General features: G+C 44.8%; 1 protein-coding gene across 1 annotated transcript in view; it reads right to left on the bottom strand.

Moving 5' to 3' along the window:
- Positions 1 to 24256, bottom strand: part of LOC119964467 (CMP-N-acetylneuraminate-beta-1,4-galactoside alpha-2,3-sialyltransferase-like) — a 617002-nt gene that overhangs the window by 209796 nt on the left and 382950 nt on the right. Inside the window, 1 exon segment of the mRNA XM_038794008.1 lies at positions 8347 to 8533. Within this exon segment, the coding sequence (XP_038649936.1) occupies positions 8347 to 8533 (187 nt within the window).

The raw sequence follows: 24256 nt of genomic DNA, 5'->3' as shown, positions 1-24256 counted from the left end.
GCGGCGAATGTGGAGAAGGTGCGGAGCTGGATCAGAGGGGTTGATTCCCATTGGGTCAGGATGGAGGAGTTTGTGCAGGGGGTCGGGATTGAAAGCACTAGCAACAGCGCCGCTCCCGATAACCCAAAGGGAAATACTCAGGGAGTCCGGTAATTATAGCTTCATTGAAAAACTGGAGGCAGTTTCGCCAACACCTCAGGTTAGGGGCAGGGTCAAGGGAAATACCGATTCGGGGGAACCACAGATTTCAGCCAGCGGGGTGGGATGGAAATTTTTGGAAATGGGAGGAGAAGGGATTAAGACACAAAAAGATTTGTTTCTTAGGGGTCGGTTTTCAGGTCTGAAGAAGCTGGAAGCGAAGTATGGGCTGGAGCAGGGGGAAACGTTTAGATACATACAGGTTTGAGATTTTGCCGGAAAGGAGATACAGAGCTTCCCGGTGGAGCCAGCCTCCACATTGCTGGAGGTGGTGCTGATGACAGGGAGACTGGAGAAGGGGGTAGTGTCAGCGGTTTACGGAGCTATTTTGGAAGAGGACAAGGCACCACTGGAAAGGATCAAAGCAAAGTGGGAGGAAGAGTTGGGAGAGGATATGGAGGAGGGGTTCTAGTGTGAGGTGCTCCGGAGAGTGAATGCCTCCACGTCGTGCGCGAGGTTGGGGCTGATACAGCTGAAGGTGGTAGGTGGTATACAGAGCACACCTCACGAGGGCGAGGATGAGCCGATTCTTTGAAGCAGTAGAAGATGTGTGTGAGCATTGTGGGGGGTTGGGGGCAAGAGGCCCCGCTAATCATGTTCATATGTTTTGGTCCTGTCCAAAGCTAGAGGATTACTGGAAGGAGGTTTTTGGAGTAATTTCTAAAGTGGTGCACGTGAAACTGGACCCGGGTCCCTGGGAGGCCATATTCGGGGTGTTGGACCAGCCAGGGTTGGAAACGGGTGTAGAGGCAAATGTTGTAGCCTTCGCCTCGTTGATCGCCCGAAGGCGGATCCTCCCCACCCTGTGCGCTGGCGTGGAGGGGGGACCTGTTGGAATTCTTGACTCTTGAGAAGGTTAAGTTTGAACTGAGGCGAAGGATGGAGGGGTTCTACAATTTAAGGGCGTTATTCATCATGCACTTTCAAGAACTGGAAAACATTGAACATTAGTTTGGGGGGGGGGTGGGTGGGAGGGTTGGGGGAGGGGGGGGCGGTGTGTGTTAATGGTAACTATGGGTGATTTCTGATTCCTTTTTGTCATTTGTTTATGTGAACATGCGGGCTAATGTTTGGGTTTGGTGGGAGGATGGGATCGTTGTTATTGATATGGGGATTAACATATTTGTTACTGATTATTGTTTATTGTTGGTGGGTGTAAATTTGGGAGAAAATGTGAAAAAGGAAGAGAATAAAAAGTATTTTTTTTACAAAGTAGAATTCAGGCTAGCAAATACAATTAGAATTTTTCATTACAAATTCAGTGACCAAAAAAGAGGAAGTTCTTAACATTCTTTTTAAAAATAAATTTAGAGTACCCAATTATTTTTCCAATTAAGGGGCAATTTAGCGTGGCCAATCCACCTACCCTGCACATCTTTGGGTTGTGGGGGTGAAACCCACGCAGACACGGGGAGAATGTGTCTCCACACGGACAGTGACCCAGGGCCAGGATTCGAACCCAGGTCCTCAGCGCCGTAGGTAGCAATGCTAACCACTGTGCCACCGTGCTGCCCGTTCTTAACGTTCTTAATAGCTCCTCAAATGGATTGGAAATTCAACTGGGATTGAGGGTAGAAAGTTTTTTTTTAAAACACGTTGGGAGAATTTTTATAGCTAAATTTATACCATTGGCTTCTGGCAAGCATATTTTGCCATTTGGTGTGTTTGGTGAGCTTAGTCAATATCATTGCACAAACCCAGAATAGTTAATCTCTAGGAATCCACCGTCCAGCAATCACAGTCTCCCAGAATTTGACTTGAGTAATTGCAGTTTGATCAACTGAGTGAATAGCATTAAAACAACATCCGGCGATGTCTATTCCTAGTGAAGTCATGTTTACAGACAATAGAGACTGCAACAAAGATCAGCTAGAAATTTCAGAGAGATTTGTCTTAAAGTCTAGCAGTACTCACCTCTAATTGACAATAAACATGTTTTGATGCAGACTACAAGTCAAACTGCATATAATTTGTGAAAGGTAATTAGAAACACAATTTCTAAATTTGTACATGACACCAAATTGGGTAATAGTCCAAACTGAGAAGGACTGAAACCAATTACAGGAGATCATTAATAAACTTGAATAATGTGAAAATAATTGGCAAATGAAATTCCAAACAGATAAATGTGAGTGGGTACGTTTTAGCAGCATGAATAGGGAGGCCACTTATTACTTAGAAGGTGCAGGTCTAGGTGGATTAGAAAAACAGGCTTTTTGCAGTACAAATACATCAATCATTAACGTTGCATCACAGTTCAGCAAGGCCATGAGAAAAACAAACAAATATTAGGCTTCATTTCTGGAGGGTTAAAATTGAAAAGTGGGGAGCAGCACAGTGGTTAGCACTGCAGCCTCACGGCGCCGAGGTCCCAGGTTCGATCCCGGCTCTGGGTCACTGCCATTTGGAGTTTGCACATTCTCCCCGTGTTTGCGTGGGTTTTGTCCGCACAAAACAAAGATGTCTAGGTAGGTGGATTGGACACACTAAATTGACCCTTAATTGGAAAAATGAATTGGGTGCTCTAAATTTATAAAATAAAATTGAAAAGTGAGAAATTTATGCTAAAACTGTTTTGCACCTTGGTTGGACTGTACCTAAGAGTATATGTGAAATTCTAGTCACCATATTATAAAAAGGTTATAAAAGAACTGGAGAAATACGGAGACGATTAATAGGAATTAAAACAGAAATGTATTGGTATACATATCATGATTAATAGGGAGATCAGGATTTATGGGGAGAAGGCAGGATAATTTGGATGAGAAACATATCAGCCATGATTGAATCAGCCATTTGACCCGATGGGCCAAATGGCCTAATTCCGCTCCTGTGTCTTATGGTCTGAATAGTTAACTGGCTGGATCGCTTTTCTATTTTAACTAGGTTGAGTTATTGATCCCCATTTAGACTTACCCCTGGTAGCTGGATTATCCAGACGTTGAGAAATCCAGTTAACAGATTGGAGAGCTGCCTTTTCAACATTGCTCATGCCCCAGCAAGAGCAGGAGGGCTTTCTTTTGATCCTCCAAGCTAACCTCCTTTGCCCTGTCCTGCTTGTCCCCATAGCCATTTCCCTGCCCATGGACTCAGCCTTTCCAAAACCCCGCCCACCTATGTCTTTCGGATCCCAATTGCCCTTCTCTGCACTCTCTGATCTTCCATTCCCATTTCAAATTTATCCCCACACACCGATTCTTCCACTGTCTTCCCCCATCATTGACACTTCCAAACTCCCACCGACCCTTCTGACTTCACCCCCCATCCCACAACACCCCAAGCCTTCTGATTTCCCCCCAAATGTTCTCATCTATCCCTCATGCCACTTAGTCTCTCATTCTGGTTGGTTGCCTGCAACCGTGAAATTCAGACAAACAATGTTTGACTCAGGCCCTGCTGCTAAATCCTTTCCAAAATCAAAACTGCTCCCCATCGCCCACTCCCTCCCTGGCAAATATCAGGGCATTATATCTGGTCCTATAGAAGGAGGTCATTCTATCAGGCTGGGTCAAGCTATCAGTGTTAAACAGATTGGGCAAAGTTAAGGCATTTGTCAGTATTAAAACTCAAGTTCCACCGGTCACGGAGCTCACAGAAAACATTCCAAATTCTGTAATAATTAAACACCCACACACAGTGACCTGCTTGCAATGGAAATTTCATCAGCTCACATCTATAAAATAATTGGCAGAAATCCTGTCACCCATGCGTTAAAAAAAAAAAATCAGTCTAGTGATGTGGGTGCCGCAGGGCTAGAATTTATTGCTCATCCTTGTTGTTAAGGTGGTGATTGGCCTTTTTCTTGAACCGTTGCAATCTTTATGTTGAGCAGGTGGAAAAACAGTGAAAAGGAGGAAATAGGAATACTTGTCCGAACTGGTCTTCTACATCTTTAAATGGAAACCAGTAAAAAGTGGGAAATAAGAATACCGATCCGAAATTAAGATTGTATGTGACTAGTCGGTGATAAGTTTTCCAATGCATCTGATACATCCTCCAGCAAAAGGTTAAGGGTGTGTGGAAGGTGTTGCCCATAAATTTTTACTGCTTCCTGCAGAGTAATCTCTAGATAGTATAGTGCTGCCATAGTAAGGCAGAGGTGAAGTGGGTTGAGGACATGCTGGAGTCTTGTAAGTGGCCTGTTTTGTCCTGGGTGGTGTCATGGCATGTTGTTGCAGATGCATTGATGGAGACAAATCTATTCCATCGTACTCAAGGATTTGCAGCTCGTAGGCAGTGGTGAGCCACTCACTCGGTAACCATGGTATTTGTTTGGCATGTCCTGTTGAGTTTTTCCTTAATGTTGACTCTAATCATATTGATAATGGAGGATTGGTATTGTAATGACAGTGAATATCAAAAGAAGATGGTTAAGCACACATGCATTGGAGGTGGTCATTCCAGGCACTTGTGTGGTATGAATGTCACTCATTTGCCCAGTCTGGATGTTTTCCATGTCTTGTTGCATGCAGGTACTTCCAGGTTTTGATGATAGCTTGTGATCAATGTTCCATCCAAGCTACGTGACCATGCCGCAATCCAAACATTTCCATGCAGGTGATGCATAAATTAGTTTCTTTAAGTTGCATAGCCATGCAAAATAAAAATAAATGGGGCTGGACACTTAAATAAATTGATCACACACGCCACCACAAAAAGCAGGGGGTACATTGTACATTGTTTATGCCAAATCACAAAACTGAGTACATGGGGGAGGGATGTGGCAAGAGTTTTCCAAGGTTTAAGTATGCCATTGGTCTCAGGGGAAGAGCAAAATAAAAAAAATCAACTTGTATTCATCAATGTAAAATACGGGAAACATGTTTCAAATGCAGCAAGACCTTGACAATATCCAGATTTGGTCTGACAAGTGGCAAGTATCATTTGCACCACCATTTCCAACAAGAGAGAATCTAACTATCGTCCTTCAACAGCACTGCCATAATGAATCCCCCAGTATCAACATCCTGGGGGTTACCATCGACCAGAAACTGAACTGATCTATTAAACACTGTGGCTACAAGCACAGGTCAGAGGTTAAGAATCTTGCAGCGAGTAACTCAACTCCTGACTCCCCAAAGCCTGTTCACCATCTACAAAGCACAAGCCAGGAGTGTGGTGGAATATTCTCTACTTGCCCGGATAAGTGCAACTCCCACAACAAAGCAGCTCAAAATCATTCAGAACAAAGCAGCCGGTTGATCGCCATCCCATCCACAAACATTCACTCCCTTCACCACTAAAACACAATGGCAGCAGTGTGTATCATCTACAAGATGCATAGCAGAAATTCATTATGGCTCCTCAGGCAGCATTTCCACACCCCACAACCATGACCATCTAGATTAGGACAAGGGTAGCAGACACATGGGAGCATCACCAACTGGAAGTTCCCCTCCATCAGGCCACCATCCTGACTTGGAAATACATTGTCATTCCTTCATGTTTGTTCAGTCAAAATCTTGGACCTCCCTCTCCAAAAGCACGGGACCACCAGAGTGGTTCAAGAAGGCCATCTTCTCAAGGGCAATTGGGGTTGGGCAATAAATGCTGGTCTAACCAATGATGCCTATACCAAATGATGAATATACCAAAAACCATGTTAGGCAGAATTTTTCTGAGTGCAAAAAGTGGCAATAATAAAGAACAAAGAAAAGTACAGCACAGAAACAGGCCCTTCAGCCTTCCAAGCCTGTGCTGATCATGATGCTCTAAGTAAAAGTAAACCTTCTGCCCTTACTCGGTCCGTATCCCTCTATTTCCTCCCTAGTCATCTACCCATCCAGATGCCTCTTAAATGTTGCTAATGCGCCTACTTGCACCACATCCTCTGGCAGCACATTCCAGGCACTCACCACTGTGTGATAAACCTGCCCTGCACACCTCCCTTAAATTTTCCCACTCTCACTTTGAACCCGTGCCCCCTTGTAATTGACACTTCCATCCTTGGAAAAAGCCTTTGGCTATCCACCCTGTCTATGCCACTCATAATTTTGTAGACCTCTATCAGGTCTCCCGTCAGTCTCTGTCTTTCAAGTGAAAACAATCCTAGTTTATTCAACCTCTCCTTATAAGCCAACGCCCTCGAGACCAGGCAACATCCTGGTGAACCTTCTTTGCACTCTCTCCAAAGCTTCCACGTCCTTCTGATATTGTGGTGACCAAACTGCATGCAATGCTCCAAATGCGGGCTAACCAAGGTTTTATACAGCTGCAACATGATTTCCCAACTCCTGTACTCAATGCCTGGCTGATGAAGGCAAGCATGTCATCTGCCTTCTTAATCACCGTGGCCACTTGTGTTTCCACTTTTAGGAAACTGTGGACCTGCACGCCCAGAACCCTTTGTATGTTAATGTTCCTAAGGGTTCTGCCATTTACAGTATAATTCATACCTAGATTTGATCCTCCAAAATGCATCACCTTGCATTTGTCCGGACTAAACTCCATCTGCCATTTCTGTGCCAAGCTTCCAATCTATCTATATCCTGCTGTATCCTCGGCACAATCAGCAACTCCGCCAATCTTTGTGTCATCCGCAAACTTACCAATCAGATCATCCACATTTTCTTCCAGATCATTTATATATATTACAAACAATGAAGGTCCCAACACTGATCCCTGCTGGACACCACTGGCTACTGATCTCCATTCTGAAAAACACCTTTCCACTGCTCGTCTTTGTCTTCGATAACCAAGCCAGTTCTGTATCCATCTAGTCAGCCCATCCTGAATCCCATGTGATTTAAATTTTTGTACCAGTCTGCCATGTGGGTCCTTGTCAAATGCCTTACTAAAATCCATATAAACTACATCCACAGTCCTTTCCTCATCAATTGTCTTTGTCACCTCTTCAAAAAACTCAATCAAGTTTGTGAGACATGACCTTCCCCATACAAAACCATGCTGCCTGTCACAATTAGTCCAATGTAGCACAATGGATTTCTGCTGTTATTTTGCACCCCTGAATGTCAAGATTAAATTGCTTTCTCATTGCAACAGCAGAGGGTATATAAGGCCATAGAATCTAACCCATTTTTTATATTGAAAGTGACACTATAAAAGACTGCTAAAAAGACAATATGTTTAGCCATGGTATTAGATCTCACTGTTGATCGTAGAAACTACAGTAATGAAGACTGTAGTTAAAAATGACTATTAAATAAAACTGCCACAGTTGTATGATAATGTTGAGATTTTTCACACTGTTGATATATAAATACTACTGTTGCTAGTTACCGATGTGAGGCAAACAGTTCTCTTCATAATTGCAAAAAAGGATAAGTGAGTACTGTTGAGAAATCGCAACACATTTCATTACATAAATAGCATATCTACTGGGTACTGGTATGTCACACTGATGCTTCTCATTGATCTATAATTTCGCCTCATGTTTTGTATCCCCTCCATAAAACATCAGATAACCCAAGTGGCATGTTATCTGAAAGGAGGAATGTGCAGGGTTACAGGGAGAAAGTGCAGACACTGTGGGCCAAATTGCCTCTTTTTGCACTGTAACAATTCTGTGCTTCTTTGACGTGTTCAAGTATTAACTACACTTTAAGCTAATTTTAGAGAAGCTTATTTAGTGTACTCTATTGCCAACATAACCAGAATCTGAAACAATTTCAATTTTCTCCTAATACTATCAGTAATGAACTGCACAGTCAATAATGGCACAGTTAAGTTTTAGACACACAGTTTGCATTGGGAAAATCAGAACAATTTGTTCAAAACTATTGGACACTATTATCACTCACAGGTTATTATTGTCTGTTGTGTTTTCTGTTGCGCATTAATGCTTATTGATGCCATTACTGATTAAACTTGGCCTCTGTTGTCACCCCCAATGAAGACCACTGTTTTGGTTTTTTTCTGACACTCGTTGAAGTCTAGTTTCCTACTCTCGTCATTCAAGTAGGCCGCTTATTCACATTAAGCCAACAGGGAATAATAAAAAAAATCTATTTCCTAATGTACATGTTATTCAATGAATCACATTCAATATTTCAGTCCAAAGAAAGACTTGAACTTGAAGATTTACTCCACTGGACATTTAATAAACCAGTATCACTAAACAAAAAGATCTGCTGTGTCTTTATTGTTCCAGACAAAATGCCACCACAATGTAGGAAGGACAATTCTTACCACTTTTTCTTTGTAAACAATGTATTTCAACCATTTGAAATCTTGAGGTTTGAATCCAGCAAACACAAATAGTGAGTCCTTCTCATACCGCGCTGGTTTCTGTATGGCACCTTCTGGATATGTGATTCGAAGGGTTGTCTTTGCGCCAACATCTTTTTCAAAACCTTTCACGGGGGCTTCATTCAATCTGCAGAAATTAACAAGAATTCAGTAATTTAAGGGAAGGCAGTGATGTAGTGGTAATGTCACTGCATTATACTTCGAGGCCCAGGTTAATGCTCTCGGGACATGGATTCAAATCCCACTGTGGCTGACCACAACTAGGAAATCAGGAATTGGAAGTTACTTTCGGTAATGGTAACCATGAAACCACGGTTGATTGTCGTAAAAATTCATTTGGTTCACATGAGTCCAAGAGGAAAGAAGTTTGACCATCTTTACTTAGTCTGGCCTACGTGACTCCAGACGCACAGAAATTTAGTTGACTCTGAAATGGCCTAGCAAACCACTCAGTTGTATGAAACCACTACAAAGTCCAAAAGGAATGAAACCAGGCAAACATTGGCACTGGAAATGACAAGGGCACAGGCAGTCCTATTGAGCCTGCAAAGTCCTTCCTACTAACATCTGGGGGCTTGTTCCAAAATTAGGAGAGTGCCCCACAGCTTCATCGAATGATACCTTACAGATAATGTCCCAAACACCCATCACCCATTTCTAGGTAAATTCTGTGCCACTGACAGGGCAGACCAATCAGACATAGCAGCACTTGGGAGGGAGTCGCTGTGGGAGATTTCAAACATTGATTATGGACACCCCAAAGTCTCATGGTATCAAGTCAAACAAGAGCATGGAAACCTCCTGCTGTTTACCACCTTCTGGCCCACCCTCCACCCCTTTCAGTCGAATCAGCACTCCTCCATATTGAATACCAACTGGAAGAAGCACGGAGGGTGGCAAGGGCACAGAATGTCTTCAAGGGTGGGTCAAGACCACCAGTACAGATCAAGCTGGCCGAGTCCTGAAGGACATAGCTTCTAGACTGGGTTTGTGATACGTGGTGAGGAAACTAGCATCACCACACAGTCCTTGTGGAGATAAAATCCTGTCTTCACATTTATTGAAACCTTCCATCATGTTATGCGCCTCAACCACTGTGCTAAATAGAATAGGTTTCGAACAAATCTAGCAACTCAAAATTAGTCATCCATGCGGTGCTGTGGGCCATCAGCAGCAGCAGAAATATATTCAACTACAATCTGTAATCTGATAGCTTGGCACCGCCCACTCTACCATCAAGCCAGGGAAATCAATCCTGGTTTCATTGGAGTGTGCAGGAGGGCATGAAACGAACAGCATCAGGCATAGGTAAAATTGAGACATCAACCTGTTGAAGCTACAACACAGGACTACTTACATGCCAAACATCGAAAGCGGCATGCAACAGAGCTAAGCAATCTCACAACCAACGCATCAGATCTAAACTCTGTATTCCTGCCACATCCAGTTGTGAATGGTGGTGGACTATTAAACAACTACCTGGAGGAGGAAATTCCACAAATATCCCCACCAATGATGGGGAGCCTCGCACATCAATGAAATAATCTTCAGCCAGATGTGCTAAGCAGATGATCCAAATTAGCCTTGTCCTGAGATCCCCAATATCACAGGTGTCAGTCTTCAGCCAATTCGATTCACTCCATGTGACATCAATAAACAGCTGGTGATGCTAGTTATTGCAAAGGCCATGAGCGCTGACAACATTCCAGCAATAGTACGAATGACTTGTGCTCCAAAACTAACCAGGCTCCTAGCCAAGCTGTTCCAGCACAGCTGCAACACTGACATCTACCCGGCATGTGAAAAATTGCTCAGATATATCTTGTCCACAAAAATTAGATGAATCCAACTGAACTAATTACTGTCCTATTATCAATAAAGTGTTGGAAAGGGTCATGACAGTGCTATCAAGTTGCACTCACTCACACTAACCTGCTCCCAGACAATCAGTTTGTGTTTTATCAGGGGCCACTTAGCTCCTGACCTCATTATAGCCTTGGTACAACATGGACAAAAGAACTGAAAACAAGAGGTAAGATATGAGTGGGCCTCGACACCAAAGCAACATTTGACCAAGTGTGGCATCAAGGAGCCCTAGCAAAATTGAAGTCAATGGAAATCAGGGGGAAAACTCTCCACTGGTCAGAGTCATATCTAGCACATGTCTACGTTGTTTAACATCAATCATCTCAGTCCCTGGACAACTGCAAGAGTTTGTCATGGTAGTGTGCTAGACCCAACCATCTTTAGTAGCTTCATCAATTACCTTCCTTCCATGTTCGCGGGTGATTACCCAATGTTCAGGTTCATTCAGGACTCCTCAGATACTCAAGCAGTCCATGTCCACACACAGTAAGGCCAGGACAAATGTGCAGGCTTTGGAGGATAAGTGGCATGTAACATCTGTGCCGTACAAGCATCAAGCAATAACCATTTCTAACAAAATAATCTAAACGCCCCTTCAAGACATTCAATGTCATTATTATTGTTGAGTCTTTCACTATCAACATCTTGACGGTTACCATTGGCCAGAAACTGAACTGGACCAGCCATATTTATGGTGGCACGGTGGCACAGTGGTTAGCACGGCTGCCTCACAGTACCAGGGACCCGGGTTCAATTCCGGCCTTGGTGGCTATGTGGAGTTTGCACTTTCTCACCGTGTTTGCGCCGGTTTCCTTCATGTGCTCCGCTTTCTTCACACCGTCCAAAGATGTGCAGGTTAGGTGGATTGGCTATGCTAAATTGCCGCCTAGTGTCCAAAAAAGGTATGTAGGATAGGGTTAAGTGGTTATCGAGATAGTAAGGGTGAGTGAGCCTGGTTGGAGTACTCTTTCAGAGAGCCGGTGAAGATTTGATGTGCCAAATGGCCTCCTTCTGCACCGTAAGGACTCTATGTTTCATATAAATACTGTGGCTACAAGAGCAGGTCCAGATGCTGAGAGTTCTGTGGCAGGTAACTCACCTCCTGACGCTCCAAAGCCATTTACAAGGCACAAGTCCAGAGTGTGATGGAATACTTTCCACTTGCCTGTTTGGGTGCAGCTCCTTCAACACCATCCAGGACAAAGCAGGGAAGGCGAATTACAACAATATTAGGTGGGAACTGAAGAACCTAGATTGGGGGTGGATGTTTGAGGGTAAATCAACATCTGACATGTGGGAGGTTTTCAAATGTCAGTTGAAAGGAATTCAGGACCAGCATGTTCCTGTGAGGAAGAAGGATAAATATGGCAAATTTCAGGAACCTTGGATAACGAGAGATATTGTAGGCCTCGTCAAAAAGAAAAAGGAGGCATTTGCAGGGCTAGAAGGCTGGGAACAGACAAAGCCTGTGTGGAATATAAGGAAAGTAGGAAGGAATTTCAACAAGGAGTGAGGAGGGCTAAAAGGGGCCACGAAACGCAATTGCCAAGTAGGGTTAAGAACAATCCCAAGGCTTTTTACACGTACATAAAAAGCAAGAGGGTAGCGAGGGAAAGGGTTGGCCCACTGAAGGACAGGGGAGGGAATCTATGTGTGGAGCCAGAGGAAATGGGCGAGGTACCAAATGAATACTTTGCATCAGTATTCACCAAAGAGAAGGAATTGGTGGATGTTGAGTCTGGAGAAGGATGTGTAGATAGCCTGGGCCACATTGAGATCCAAAAACACGAGGTGTTGGGTGTCTTGAAAAATATTAAGGTGGATAAGTCCCCAGGGACTGATGGGATCTACCGCAGAATACTGAAGGAGGCAAGAGAGGAAATTGATGAGGCCTTGACAGAAATCTTTGGATCCTCACTGTCTTCAGGTGATGTCCCGGAGGACTGGAGAATAGCCAATGTTGTTCCTTTGTTTAAGAAGGGTAGCAAGGATAATCCAGGGAACTACAGGCCGGTGAGCCTTACGTCAGTGGTATGGAAATTACTGGAGACAATTCTTCGAGACAGGATCTACTCCCATTTGGAAGCAAGTGGTCGTATGAGCGAGTGGCAGCACGATTTTGTGAAGGGGAGGTCGTGTCTCACCAACTTGATAGAGTTTTTTGACGAGGTCACAAAGATGACTGATGCAAGTAGGGCAGTGGATATTGTCTATATGGACTTCAGTAAGGCCTTTGACAAGGTCCCTCATGGCAGACAGGTAGAAAAGGTGAAGTCACACGGGATCGGGGTGAGCTGGCAAGGTGGATACAGAACTGGCTAGGTCATAGAAGGCAGAGAGTAGCAATGGAAGGGTGCTTTTCTGATTGGAGGCCTGTGACTAGTGGTGTTCCGCAGGGATCAGTGTTGGGACCTTTGCTGTTCGTAGTATGTATAAATGATTTGGAGGAAAACGTAACTGGTCTGATTAGTAAGTTTGCAGACGACACAAAGGTTGGTGGACTTGCGGACAGCGATGAGGACTGTCAGAGGATACAGCAGGATTTAGATCGTTTGGAGACTTGGGCGGAGAGATGGCAGATGGAGTTTAATCTGGACAAATATGAGGTAATGCATTTTGGAAGGTCGAATACAGGTAGGGTATATACAGTGAATGGTAGAACCCTCAAGAGTATTGACAGTCAGAAGGATCTTGGTGTACAGGTCCACGGGTCACTGAAAGGGGCAACACAGGTGGAGAAGGTAGTCAAGAAGGCATACGGCATGCTTGCCTTCATTGGCCAGGGCATTGAGTATAAAAATTGGCAAGTCATGTTGCAGCTGTATAGAATCTTAGTTAGGCCACACTTGGAATATAGTGTTCAATTCTGGTTGCCACACTACCAGAAGGATGTGGAGGCTTTAGATAGGTGCAGAAGAGATTTACCAGGATGTTGCCTGGTATGGAGGGCATTAGCTATGAGGAGAGGTTGAATAAACTTGGTTTGTTCTCACTGGAACGAAGGAGGTTGAGGGGCGACCTGATAAGAGGCCTCCAAAATGATGAGGGGCATAGACAGAGTGGATAGTCAGAGACTTTTTCCCAGGGTAGAGGGGTGAATTACTAGGGGGCATAGGTTTAAGGTGCGAGGGGCAAGATTTAGAGATGTACGAGGTAAGTTTTTTTACACAGAGGGTAATGGGTGCCTGGAATTGCTGCTGGAGGAAGTGATGGAAGCAGGGACGATAGTGACGTTTAAGGGCATCTTGACAAATACATGAATAGGATGGGAATAGAGGGATACGTACCCCGGAAGTGTAGAAGATTTTAGTTTAGACGGGCAGCATGGTCGGCGCAGGCTTGGAGGGCCGAAGGGCCTGTTCCTGTGCTGTACTTTTCTTTGTTCAGCCCGCTTGTTTGCCCCCACCACCTTCAACATACACTCCCTCCACCACCGTCGCACAGAGGCAGCATTGCCTATCATCTACAGAACACATGGTATAGACTCACCAAGGCTCCTTCAACAGCACCTTCCAAACCCCATACCACCTTGGAGGACAAGGGCAGCAGTTGCATGGGAACACCATCACCGGCACATTCCACTCCAAGTCATACACTATCCAGACTTGGAACTGGATTGTTGTTCCTTCATTGTCACTGGGTCAAAATCCTGGAATTCAGTTCTTAATGGCACTGTGGGTGTATCTATACTACATGGGCTGCAGCAGCTCAGGCTCACCACCACATTCTGAAGAACAATAAATGCTAGTCCTTGTCAACTACACTATCATTCCAAGAATAAGATAAGAATTTTTCTTTAAAGGTTTCCTTTAATTGTTTGCTCAATGTATGCTCCCAAAGCTTTGCAGGAGCAGAATTGATACAAGTCGGATAATCACTCCACTCTTGTTCCCAATTAAAGCTCTCTTCCATGTAGCCATTAATATGACAGTCAGTGGATATGATGATGTTCCAATTTTTAATCCTACATGCCGGTTATTTCCCTCGTCTCCATCTCAATATACTAATTGAACCTCTCTCTATTCTGGTTAGTAATCGAGGAATCTGGAAATGTAAACTTCACTTTATTTTTGAATACATTTGCATTCGGATCCGAAATACAGACTATCTGCAGCTATACTGGATCCTTGTTCTCCAACACATTGAATTAACATCTTTGCCCTTGTCCTGAAATTTATTCATGACAACATCCTACTTTTATCTTCAGTTTATTTCAACTTTACTCCTGCCTCAGCTTTTGGTCTTCCCTCATGCTTTTCCCCTTTTATGCATTCCACCTGACTGTGCCTTACCATTTTTGTTAGCGTCATCAACTGTAATTCAACTATATTGGAACTTCATTACCCCCACCCCCCATCTCTCAACTAATCTTTGCTTTCATAAAAACCTTACAATGACCTCTAAAACCTTTGTCACATTTCATTCCTCTTTCTCCATTAATGATTTTCATAGTTGGAAACTTTTAATATGCTCAGAGTGGCATAGGAAATAAATCAAAACAATTTTATTGCTGCAAAGGACATTGGTGACCTCCTCTCAGAAATTCTAATTATCAGTAAAACATAATGAACTGTGACATGCTTAAATTCAAAAAAACGTAACTCAAAGGCGATTCAGTAGACGCTTATGAAACTATACAGATCATAAAATTAATTTGCATAGTGTCGTATTTTGGTCTTATGGGTGCTGTTTTTTGTCCAAATTGTTATCCCTACCATGCTCATACACTTTTGATACAGGTTAGGTTGGATGCCATTTTGTGGATCCAATTAGTAAAACTCAAGGGTTCTCTACCTTAAAAGGCACCAGTTACTCAGCAACACTCACATGCTTATGCTTTTTAGTTATTCTTCACACCATAGTCCTCTCTAAGCACAATAGAAAAAACAGTTGGAACTTAAGCAACCCCCACACGTGCAAACAACTTTGTCCAGCATAAATATAACTACAGGTTTTACCCTTCCAGGCAGCAAAACATTAAATTCAACATACTTAAATCAATACCTTATTTCTAATACTTACCAACACAAATCTAATGCCCTTAAACCTACTTTTTGTTTTTTCTGACATTTGGGCTCCTCCCAGGCTGGAGCATGTTGTATTCCGAACAACTCCCACTTTCTGTCCACTGCAGATAAGAGGGGTCACTGCCACATTGTAAGCAAACAGGGGGAAGTACACTGATTTCTCTCTTTCCGGAGAGATTCAGGCGAGTTATCACAAGGCTTTGCCAGGTTAGCAAGCATCCCAATGCTGCAGGATGCAGTTGAGCGATGCACATTGAATTTATACCCTTCACCCACAAATAAGGATGTATTGCAACTACTAAGGGTTCCACTCCTTTAAATGTCTAGCTGGAAGCAATACTCATAATTGGAACATTATACAGGTCAATGCCCACTATCCAACAGCAGTCACGGTCCATTCACTGTGCACCAGTCTGCTGTCTCACTTGCATTTGAACCAACATTAAAACCAATGGTTGGCTACTGTGCAACAAGGTCTATCCACTGATCCCAGTGCACTTGTGAACAGCATGAAATAACTCATGAAATGCCACCACACCAAGCAGACATTGGGGTGCTTAGGCAACGCTTCTGCAGCCTAGATCTCAATGCAGGAATCCTCTAGTACTCCCCAGAGCTGTTCTCCTGAAATCTGCACAACATTGTTATCATGAGAGCACAGCTGTTGTCATCAGTTATACGACAAGCAGCTGAAATGAGGAGGAAGTTGAGGAGAAAGTGGAGGAAGAAGCAACAACTAGCACAGGCTTTCTGACTTGTCTCATCCAACTGCAGTTCCAGTGAATTCAACCTCAATTCCCCATTTACCAACATTTTGGCAACTTAGCTTCTCTCTATTACTGACCATCATTTCATCCTCTTGGCCATAATGCTGAATTATCACTGTTATGTCAATAAAACATGAAACAAAATCCAAAACTGTATCTGCAAAAACATTTTTTTATTGTTGCTATTTTTAAAATGGCCTTTCTACTGAATGAATAATATACCTTCTGAAGTCACATGGCCACAGGATTGGCTCTTTGTTCTGGAAGCTACACGAGTTACAAAAACAAAAGAATCATAGAATTTACAGTGCAGGAGGCCGTTCGGCCCGTTGAGATGCACCAGCCCTTGGAAAGAGCACCCCACTTAAGCCCACGCCTCAACACTATCCCTGTAACCCAGTAACCCCACTTAACCTTTTTTAGACACTAAAGGCAATTTAGTATGGCCAATCCACCTAGCCTGCACACCTTTGGACTGTGGGAGAAAACCGGAACACCCGGAGGGAACCCACGCAGACACGGAGAGAATGTGCAGACTCCGCACAGACAGTTACCCAAGCCGGGAATCGAAACCTGGCTCTGTGAAGCAACGGTACTAACCACTGTGCTACCGTGCCGCCTAATACTATTATTAGCCAGGTGTTCAGCGGGTATCCCTTATTCCCCAAGAGCCAGCCGCACATCCTAGGGTGCTCCTCGAAGAGGCCGGGGATGACCATCTGCCCCAGGAGATAGCTGTCGTGGACAGTCCCCGGGAAGCGTGCACACATACGTGTGTTATCTTAATCTGGTGGTCGCACACGAGCTGCATGTTGAGGGAGTGGAACCCCCCCCCCCCCCACCCCACCCTCTCATGGTGGCCCAAGCCAGCTGGCTCTTTCCGGAAGGGTCTCCCTGGGGAGGCTGATAAGATTCTGGGAGCCAGTTAGATCCGGCGTCAGCACAGTTAATAGTGGGTTCTTAAACCTGCTGAGGTTACGCATGGTGCCCATGACACCTTGCAAGATCTGGTTGGATCTCGCAAGATCTGGTTGGATCTCGCGAGGCGGAATGGCTGTCAAGAAGCACAGTGGAGGCCTCTCCAGGCGTCTACCGGCTGCGTCCCGCTCCGATTACGGCAGGACACGGCCGGTACATCACCCCCTTTATATATTGTTACTGACCATGGGGGAGAGTGCGCAGTCAATGCTAGTTCCACTATTCCACACTGCCACATTGATTCGAAACTTGGGGAGAAAAAGGAAATGAGGAGATGTATTATTTAATACATACACATTCACATACACGCAGATCTGCTCAACATTTGCAAACACAAGAATAAACAAATCACAAAGATAAACATTAATTGCAGAATTTCTGCGTCACCGATTTGAAATAAACAAATTAACTATAATCTATGTGACAGCTTTCAATTAAAATTCCAGCCATCCTCTAAAGCTAGATAATATCCAAGAGATTTTAAAACCACTCATAAGTTGTACATGTTCCAATCTCGTATATTTTGTCACATATGGTATCCTCTACATTGGACTAAAACATACAATGGATTATTGCTTTTCAAGTGTGAGCTTGTGTTTCTGTCAACTGTCATTTTAACTCTCTGTCCCACATCTCTGTCGCTCTGTCCTTGGCCTCCTACACTATGCTAATGATCTTAAACAGAAGCTCGAGGAACAGCACATCATCTTTTGATGAGGCACTTCACAGCTTTCTGAATTCAACAATTTCAAATCATAACTTCTGCCTTCGTCTTTTACAGACGGCAGCTGTTGGTGATGAATCTATTGTCATTTACACCTTCTTGAACCCCATTTTTGGTTTCTTTACTTATCCTAGTCCCATCATCTTTCACCTGTACCATCATCTCTTTTGTAACTTATCTCACCTGCGTTCCACAGCATCACAGACTTTTCTCACCTCTGTATCCATGAAGGCTCGGCCTCCTCAACCTTGTCCCTCGCCTGAGGTGTGGTGATCCTTAGGTAACCACCACCAGTCAGCTCTCTCTCAAAAGGGGAGAGCAGCCCATAGTCCTCGGGGACTTAGGAGACTTTCATTTCTTTTAGTTCACTTGCTGAAAACCTGTTATATCTCAAAAACATTTTCCGGCTTTGACAATAGGCCCATTTGAAATGTCATTGTTTCTCGCTCTCTAGACACTCCCCGAGCTACTGAGCATTTCCAGAAGTTTCTGTTTTTACTGATAGATGCTATGTTCAAGCTAGACAAATTTTACATTAGCTTAAATGCACATGATCTTTCCTGACTTCTTTGAAAAGCAGAACAGCCCCCAATACAGTTTACATTTGTGACATGCAAAATATGTCAAAGCTGCTTTCTTTCAAGTATTAGCACTGAATATATCGAAGGCTGAATTATACATATTTTTGATTGACAAGGGAGTCATGGGTTATGGAGGGCAAGCAGGAAACTGGAATGAAGTCCACATTCAGGTCAGCCATGATCTGACTGAATGGCAGAACAGGCTCATGGGGTTGAATGCTCGTTTTTCTTATGTTCTTGTGTGAGACAAATGAGGAACTGAGGAAACCAGACAAGAGGGAGGGGTGAATTCTCCACTGCCCGACGTCGGTATTGGAATTCCCGATTGTGCAGAGAATGGCAGGTCACCTGAAAAATAGACTCGGCACAGAGTGCCAGACCTTTACAATGCTCTGCTGCCTCAATGAACTACCCGCCCTGCGTCAGTGGCACCTTGCAAATCCGCTATTTACATGGAATCTCCACCCCCCATTATGCTGAACCCTCTCAGGCCTAACTTGGTATTTACAAGTGGCCTGAGGAGCCATGGCCGTTGAGGAGGGGGAGAGGGGGAGGATGCAAGGAGGTAGGCAAACTTTTGAAACCTTCGGGCTTGCTGGGGGGGTGTAGCAGGGAAGGACTTGGTGGCCGTTACATGAACTCAGGGTGACCCCCTCGGGTCGGGCTGCCTTGCTGGAGACCCCCATAAATTCATTCAAACCCACCCCCGAGCTGCAACTTACAGGTTCCTAGAAGTTGTGACTGCTGACAGTATCCTTCAAATGCTCTGTGGGCTTCTGGTCATGCGGCAATCTCTCAGCACCCCATCACAGCTCCCTCCTCCACCCCAAACTCGCCCCCTCCCCGCCCCATCAAACTTTCCAGCATCTGCTCCCATGGCGCGCGTACAGACAAACAACACCAACTCCCGATACTTCCAGCTGCACAGGGGAACCAGACAAGGATGCCCACTGTCCCCACTGCTGTTCGCCCTAGCAATTGAGCTACTAGCAATTGCGCTCAGAGCGGCAAAAAACTGGAGGGGGATCCGAAGGGGCGGCAGAGAGCACAGAGTTTCACTCTATGCAGATGATCTGCTCCTCTACATCTCGGACCCACAAAGCAGCATGGATGGAATCATTGCGCTCCTGAAGGAGTTTGGCGCCTTCTCGGGCTACAAACTCAACATGAGCAAAAGCGAGATCTTCCCAGTACACCCACAAGGAGAGGGGGCAGTACTAACGGGACTGCCGTTTAAAAAAAGCCCGACTCAAATTCCGCTACCTGGGGATCCAAATAGCCCAAAACTGGAAAGGGATCCACAAATGGAACCTCACCAGTCTGACGGAGGAAGTAAAAAAAGGAGCTGTGAAGATGGAGCACACTTCCACTCTCCCTTGCGGGGAGAGTACAGATGATCAAAATAAACGTGCTGCCCAGGTACCTCTTCCTATCCCTATCTACATCCCCAAGGTCTTTGTCAAAGCAGTAGACAAACACAAACTAATCACGGCGTTCGTATCGGGGGGGGGGGGGGCGAATAAGGGGATGGATCAGGGAGCCAGATGCCGAGTGGGTGCATGCGGAGGAGGCCTCCTGTAAGGGGACCTCCCTCCGGGCCCTCGCCACGCCGACACTCCCATCCCCACCCAAAAAACACTCCAGCAGCCCGGTGATGATAGCCACCCTCCAGTCCTGGAACCAGCTACGGCAGCAATCTGGCCTGACCAAAATGTCAGACAAAGCTCCCATCTGTAACAACCATAGGTTCACACCAGCACTGACTGACGCCACCTTCAAAAGGTGGAGACAGGACGAGGGGACACTGACAGTCAGGGACCTATACACCAACGGCAGGGTAGCGACACTGGAAGAACTGACGGAGAAATTCCAGCTGGTCAGGGGGAACGAGCTAAGGTACCTGCAGCTCAGAAATGTTCTACGAAAGGAGACAAGGACGTACCCACAACCGCCGGGACAGACATTACTGGAAGTGTTAATGGACGCAAGCATATTAGAGAGAGGAAACTGTAGCGACATGTACAACCGACTGGTAGAAGGGGCCGACACCGTACTGGATGCAACAAGAAGGAAATGGGAGGAGGACCTAGGGATCGAGATAGGGTGGGGACTCTGGAGCGAAGCACTGCATAGGGTCAACCCCACCTCCACGTGCGCAAGGCTAAGCCTGACGTAACTTAAAGTGGTACATAGAGCCCACTTAACAAGAACCCGTACGAGTAGGTTCTTCCCGGAGGTGGAGGATAGATGTGAACGGTGCCAAGGAGGCCCAGCCAACCACGCCCACATGTTCTGGTCTTGCCCCAGAGTTGTGGAGCCCCAGAGTTGTGGCGTACTGGACTGCCTTCTTCGAGGAAATGTCCAAAGTGGTGGGGGTGAGGGTGGAGCCATGTCCGAAAATGACGGTCTTCGGGGTTTCCAGTCAGATCTATTTTTGGGGAGGAGGGCTGATGCCCTTGCCTTTGTCTGCCTGATCGCATGACGTAGAATCCTGGTCGGCTGGCAGTCAGCAGCACCACCTAAAGCTGCAGACTGGCTGTCCGACCTCTCGGAATCTCTCCAAATGGAGAAAATTAAATTCGCCATCCGAGGGTCAGACGACGGCTTCCACAGAACGTGGGAGCCATTCACCCAATTGTTCCAGGACTTGTTTGTGGCCAACAAACAAGCAGAAGAATAGCTATGTAGCCAGGAACCAGGGGAAAGCAGCCAAAGCATGAGAGGGGGAGAAATTAAATGAAATGAAAATCGCTTATTGTCACGAGTAGGCTACAATGAAGTTACTGTGAAAAGCCCCTAGACACCACATTCCGGCGCCTGTTCGGGGAGGCTGGTACGGGAATTGAACTATGCTGCTGGCCTGCCTTGGTCTGCTTTAAAAGCCAGCGATTTAGCCCAGTGTGCTAAACCAGCCCCTGTGATAGAACTGCAGACGGGGGGGGGGGGGGGGGAGAGAGAGAGAGAGAGAACATCTCAGTTTAAGAGGAAGGAAAGGGAACCACGGGGGGGGGCGGGGAGGAAAGGTGAACCGTTGGGGGCGGGGGGTAGGGAAGAGACAGGGAAGAATAGAGGAGAGCCAGGAAGGTTGGTGGGGGGGGCAGGGAGACATGAACCAACCTAACATCCCCAGAGGAAAAGGAGAATACAGGCGGAGGACGGGAGGGCCGGCTGAAGCGGCAGCGTGCACAAGAAGACAATGGTGGCGAAATCCGACTGGGAGATCGAGGGGCAACACAGACACCAGACCCACTTGAGGATTGTCCTCCGAAAGTGCCTCGCCGGCACAAACGGATGCCTACTTACATATATATATATATAGATATATCATATCCTGTGTACATAACGGCAAAATGTACTCTCTTCAAAAAACCAATAAAAAACATTTCTAAAAAAAAACTTTACAGCATCCGCAATAATTTGCTTTTATCTGATTAGCCGCAATGACAGTAGCAATGGTACCAGTTTGTAGCCACGAGCACATTTCTTCACCCAAAATATAACGGCCTTGATACAAGATTAAATATATTGAAATATGATGAGCATACTTTGAAACATTTTGGAAATAATGAAAATATCATTCCAAGGAAAGTGGACTTGGAAATATATCGCCGTTCCTTCACTGTTTGTGGGTCAAAATCCTGGAGCTTCCTCCCTAATAGCACTGTGGGTGTACCTACACCTCGGGGACTGCAGTAGTTCAAGAAGGCAGCTCACCACCACATTCTAAAGGGCAAAAAGGTAATATCGGTAATAATAGCCTATGACGCCCGCACCCCAGAAAAATAATTTTTGAAAACATTACTGAAGTAACACATTATTAAAAGTCCAGTCTCAATTTTGGGATTCTTACCTCAAAATAGTGAAGAACTTATTTCTTTTGTTAAAAAATGACCATGCCCCATGCTAACACCTACAGATAAAATTTAGGGAATATTGTGCTTTAATTGTATTTCTGGTGTATCTTAAGTAGAGTTATGTATGGTGCCCTGTCTGGTTTTTTCCCCACCTCTGGCAGTACACCCACAGATCTGCACCGTTGCCTATGTGAAGAAAGGGGCAGGAGAACTAAAACAAATATAAAAATGTGAACAAAATCAATTTGGAATTTAGTATGAAACTGTAAACATGTCTATATAGAGAGGCAAAACTTTCCCTGTGCAATTCTATGGATTTGATCGATGGAAGATATTTAGATTTGAATCATGCAGGTCAAAGAATCCTCCAGCTTTGGTGTCTTTTCATTGTAAACTAAGCACAAACATATTACTCACATATGTGAACAATGAAAGCAGCGATTAAAAGATTTAAATATTATTCAAGCAGCAACCTGTCTTGAGGTGCAATATAGAGTAATCAGAGCTCCACCGTGCTATGTGCACATTGTACAAATATGCATGTAGGATTTTAAAATAGAAGCCATCCCAATTACATTTTTAACCATTATTCTAATGTTGTGAGTAGTTTCCGCAAAGTTTAATCACACCTGAATCCTAGATTCTCTGCCTCCTAACCCACACCTACGACAGAAAGATGTTGCCCTCTGAAATTCAAGGCCGGATTGTTATCCAAACTACAGAGCATAGAATATAGCCTTGAATACATTTCAAAAACTGCAACTGTGAATAGATCTCTTCCAGCATTGTACTCAGGCAATCTTTTGGGAGCTACCAATCTGCTCAACCACACCCTCACCTCCACCTTTGATGTCCTTGCCTCCATTGAAATCTTTATTCTCTCTGTTTCTGGTCTTTCCCCCTGGTTTGGCCCTCATTTATGATCACATAAACTTTAGGGATGCAGACTTGAATGCATAGAGAGGATAAATGGTTTAACCACTGCCATATCTGGATGAAGCACATAAATACTATCTGGTGCCGTTCTCCTCTGCAAAAACTGCCCACTGAAACATAAAGATAACTCCAGGCTTTTTTACTCCAATAAAAACTGTCTTCTTATATCTCTCTCTTCTGCCTCCTCTGCCTTTACCTACAACAATAAGTACAATGAGCACATTCTGTATCACTGAGATGGAGACCACCCATTCAGCCGCCTTTGCTGATTCCTCTATTCTAGCCCAGCAGATTAGGTTTCCCCAAAGATCCCTTACTGCTTTAGCCCTGAACTTGTACCTTTCTTTATTTTCTGTGCTGCGTCACTTCCTGCCCTCTCTGAGCTCAGCTTATCCATGAGATTTGTCCCTTGCTCTCTTGAGCCTATTCTCACTAAACTGCTGGTTATTATATTATTGCTAGCCAGCTGAAGGAAGCAGAGCCAGCCTTTAATTGGAATAGTGAAACATATCACCACCTCTCTCCACAAAAATAAACCGTGACCCCCCTCTGTCCTTGCAAACTAATGCCCAATCCAACCTCCTTTTCTGCTCCAAATTTCATGAACATGCTGCTGTCTTCCAAATCCATGGTTAACTTTTCCAGAAACCCATGTTTGAATCCCTGTAATCCGGTGTCTATTCACCACAGAATAAAATTGGCTCTTAAAGTCATAAATTACATCCTGTGTGACTGCGACCAGGATAACCTGGCTCTCTTTGTCCTCAAAATGTATGAAGCCTTTTCCTGATCACGCCATCCGCCTCCGGTGTCCCTTTATCATCCAACTGGGTGGGGCTGCATGAGCCTGGTTTCATTTGTATCGATGTTAACATTGCCAGAATACAGCCTGCAATGGCTTCTCTTCACACTTCATTATCTCTTCTAAACTCTCGCCTAGGTCCCTGTTTATTTCTCATCTATATGCTGTTCCTTGATGGCATAATCTAAAACACTGGGCAGAATTCTCCCAAGCCCCCACAGTTGGGTTCAATGGCAGGCGTGGAGGAAGAATATGAAGATAGAACAGCACAGCACAGAACAGGCCCTTCAGCCCTCGATGTTGTGCCGAGCATTG

Source organism: Scyliorhinus canicula, chromosome 4, assembly GCF_902713615.1.
Source record: "Scyliorhinus canicula chromosome 4, sScyCan1.1, whole genome shotgun sequence".
In the NCBI taxonomy this organism is placed as follows: Eukaryota; Metazoa; Chordata; class Chondrichthyes; order Carcharhiniformes; family Scyliorhinidae; genus Scyliorhinus; species Scyliorhinus canicula.
Note: the sequence above shows the minus strand (reverse complement) of the source record. Positions and strands in the feature narration are given on the sequence as shown.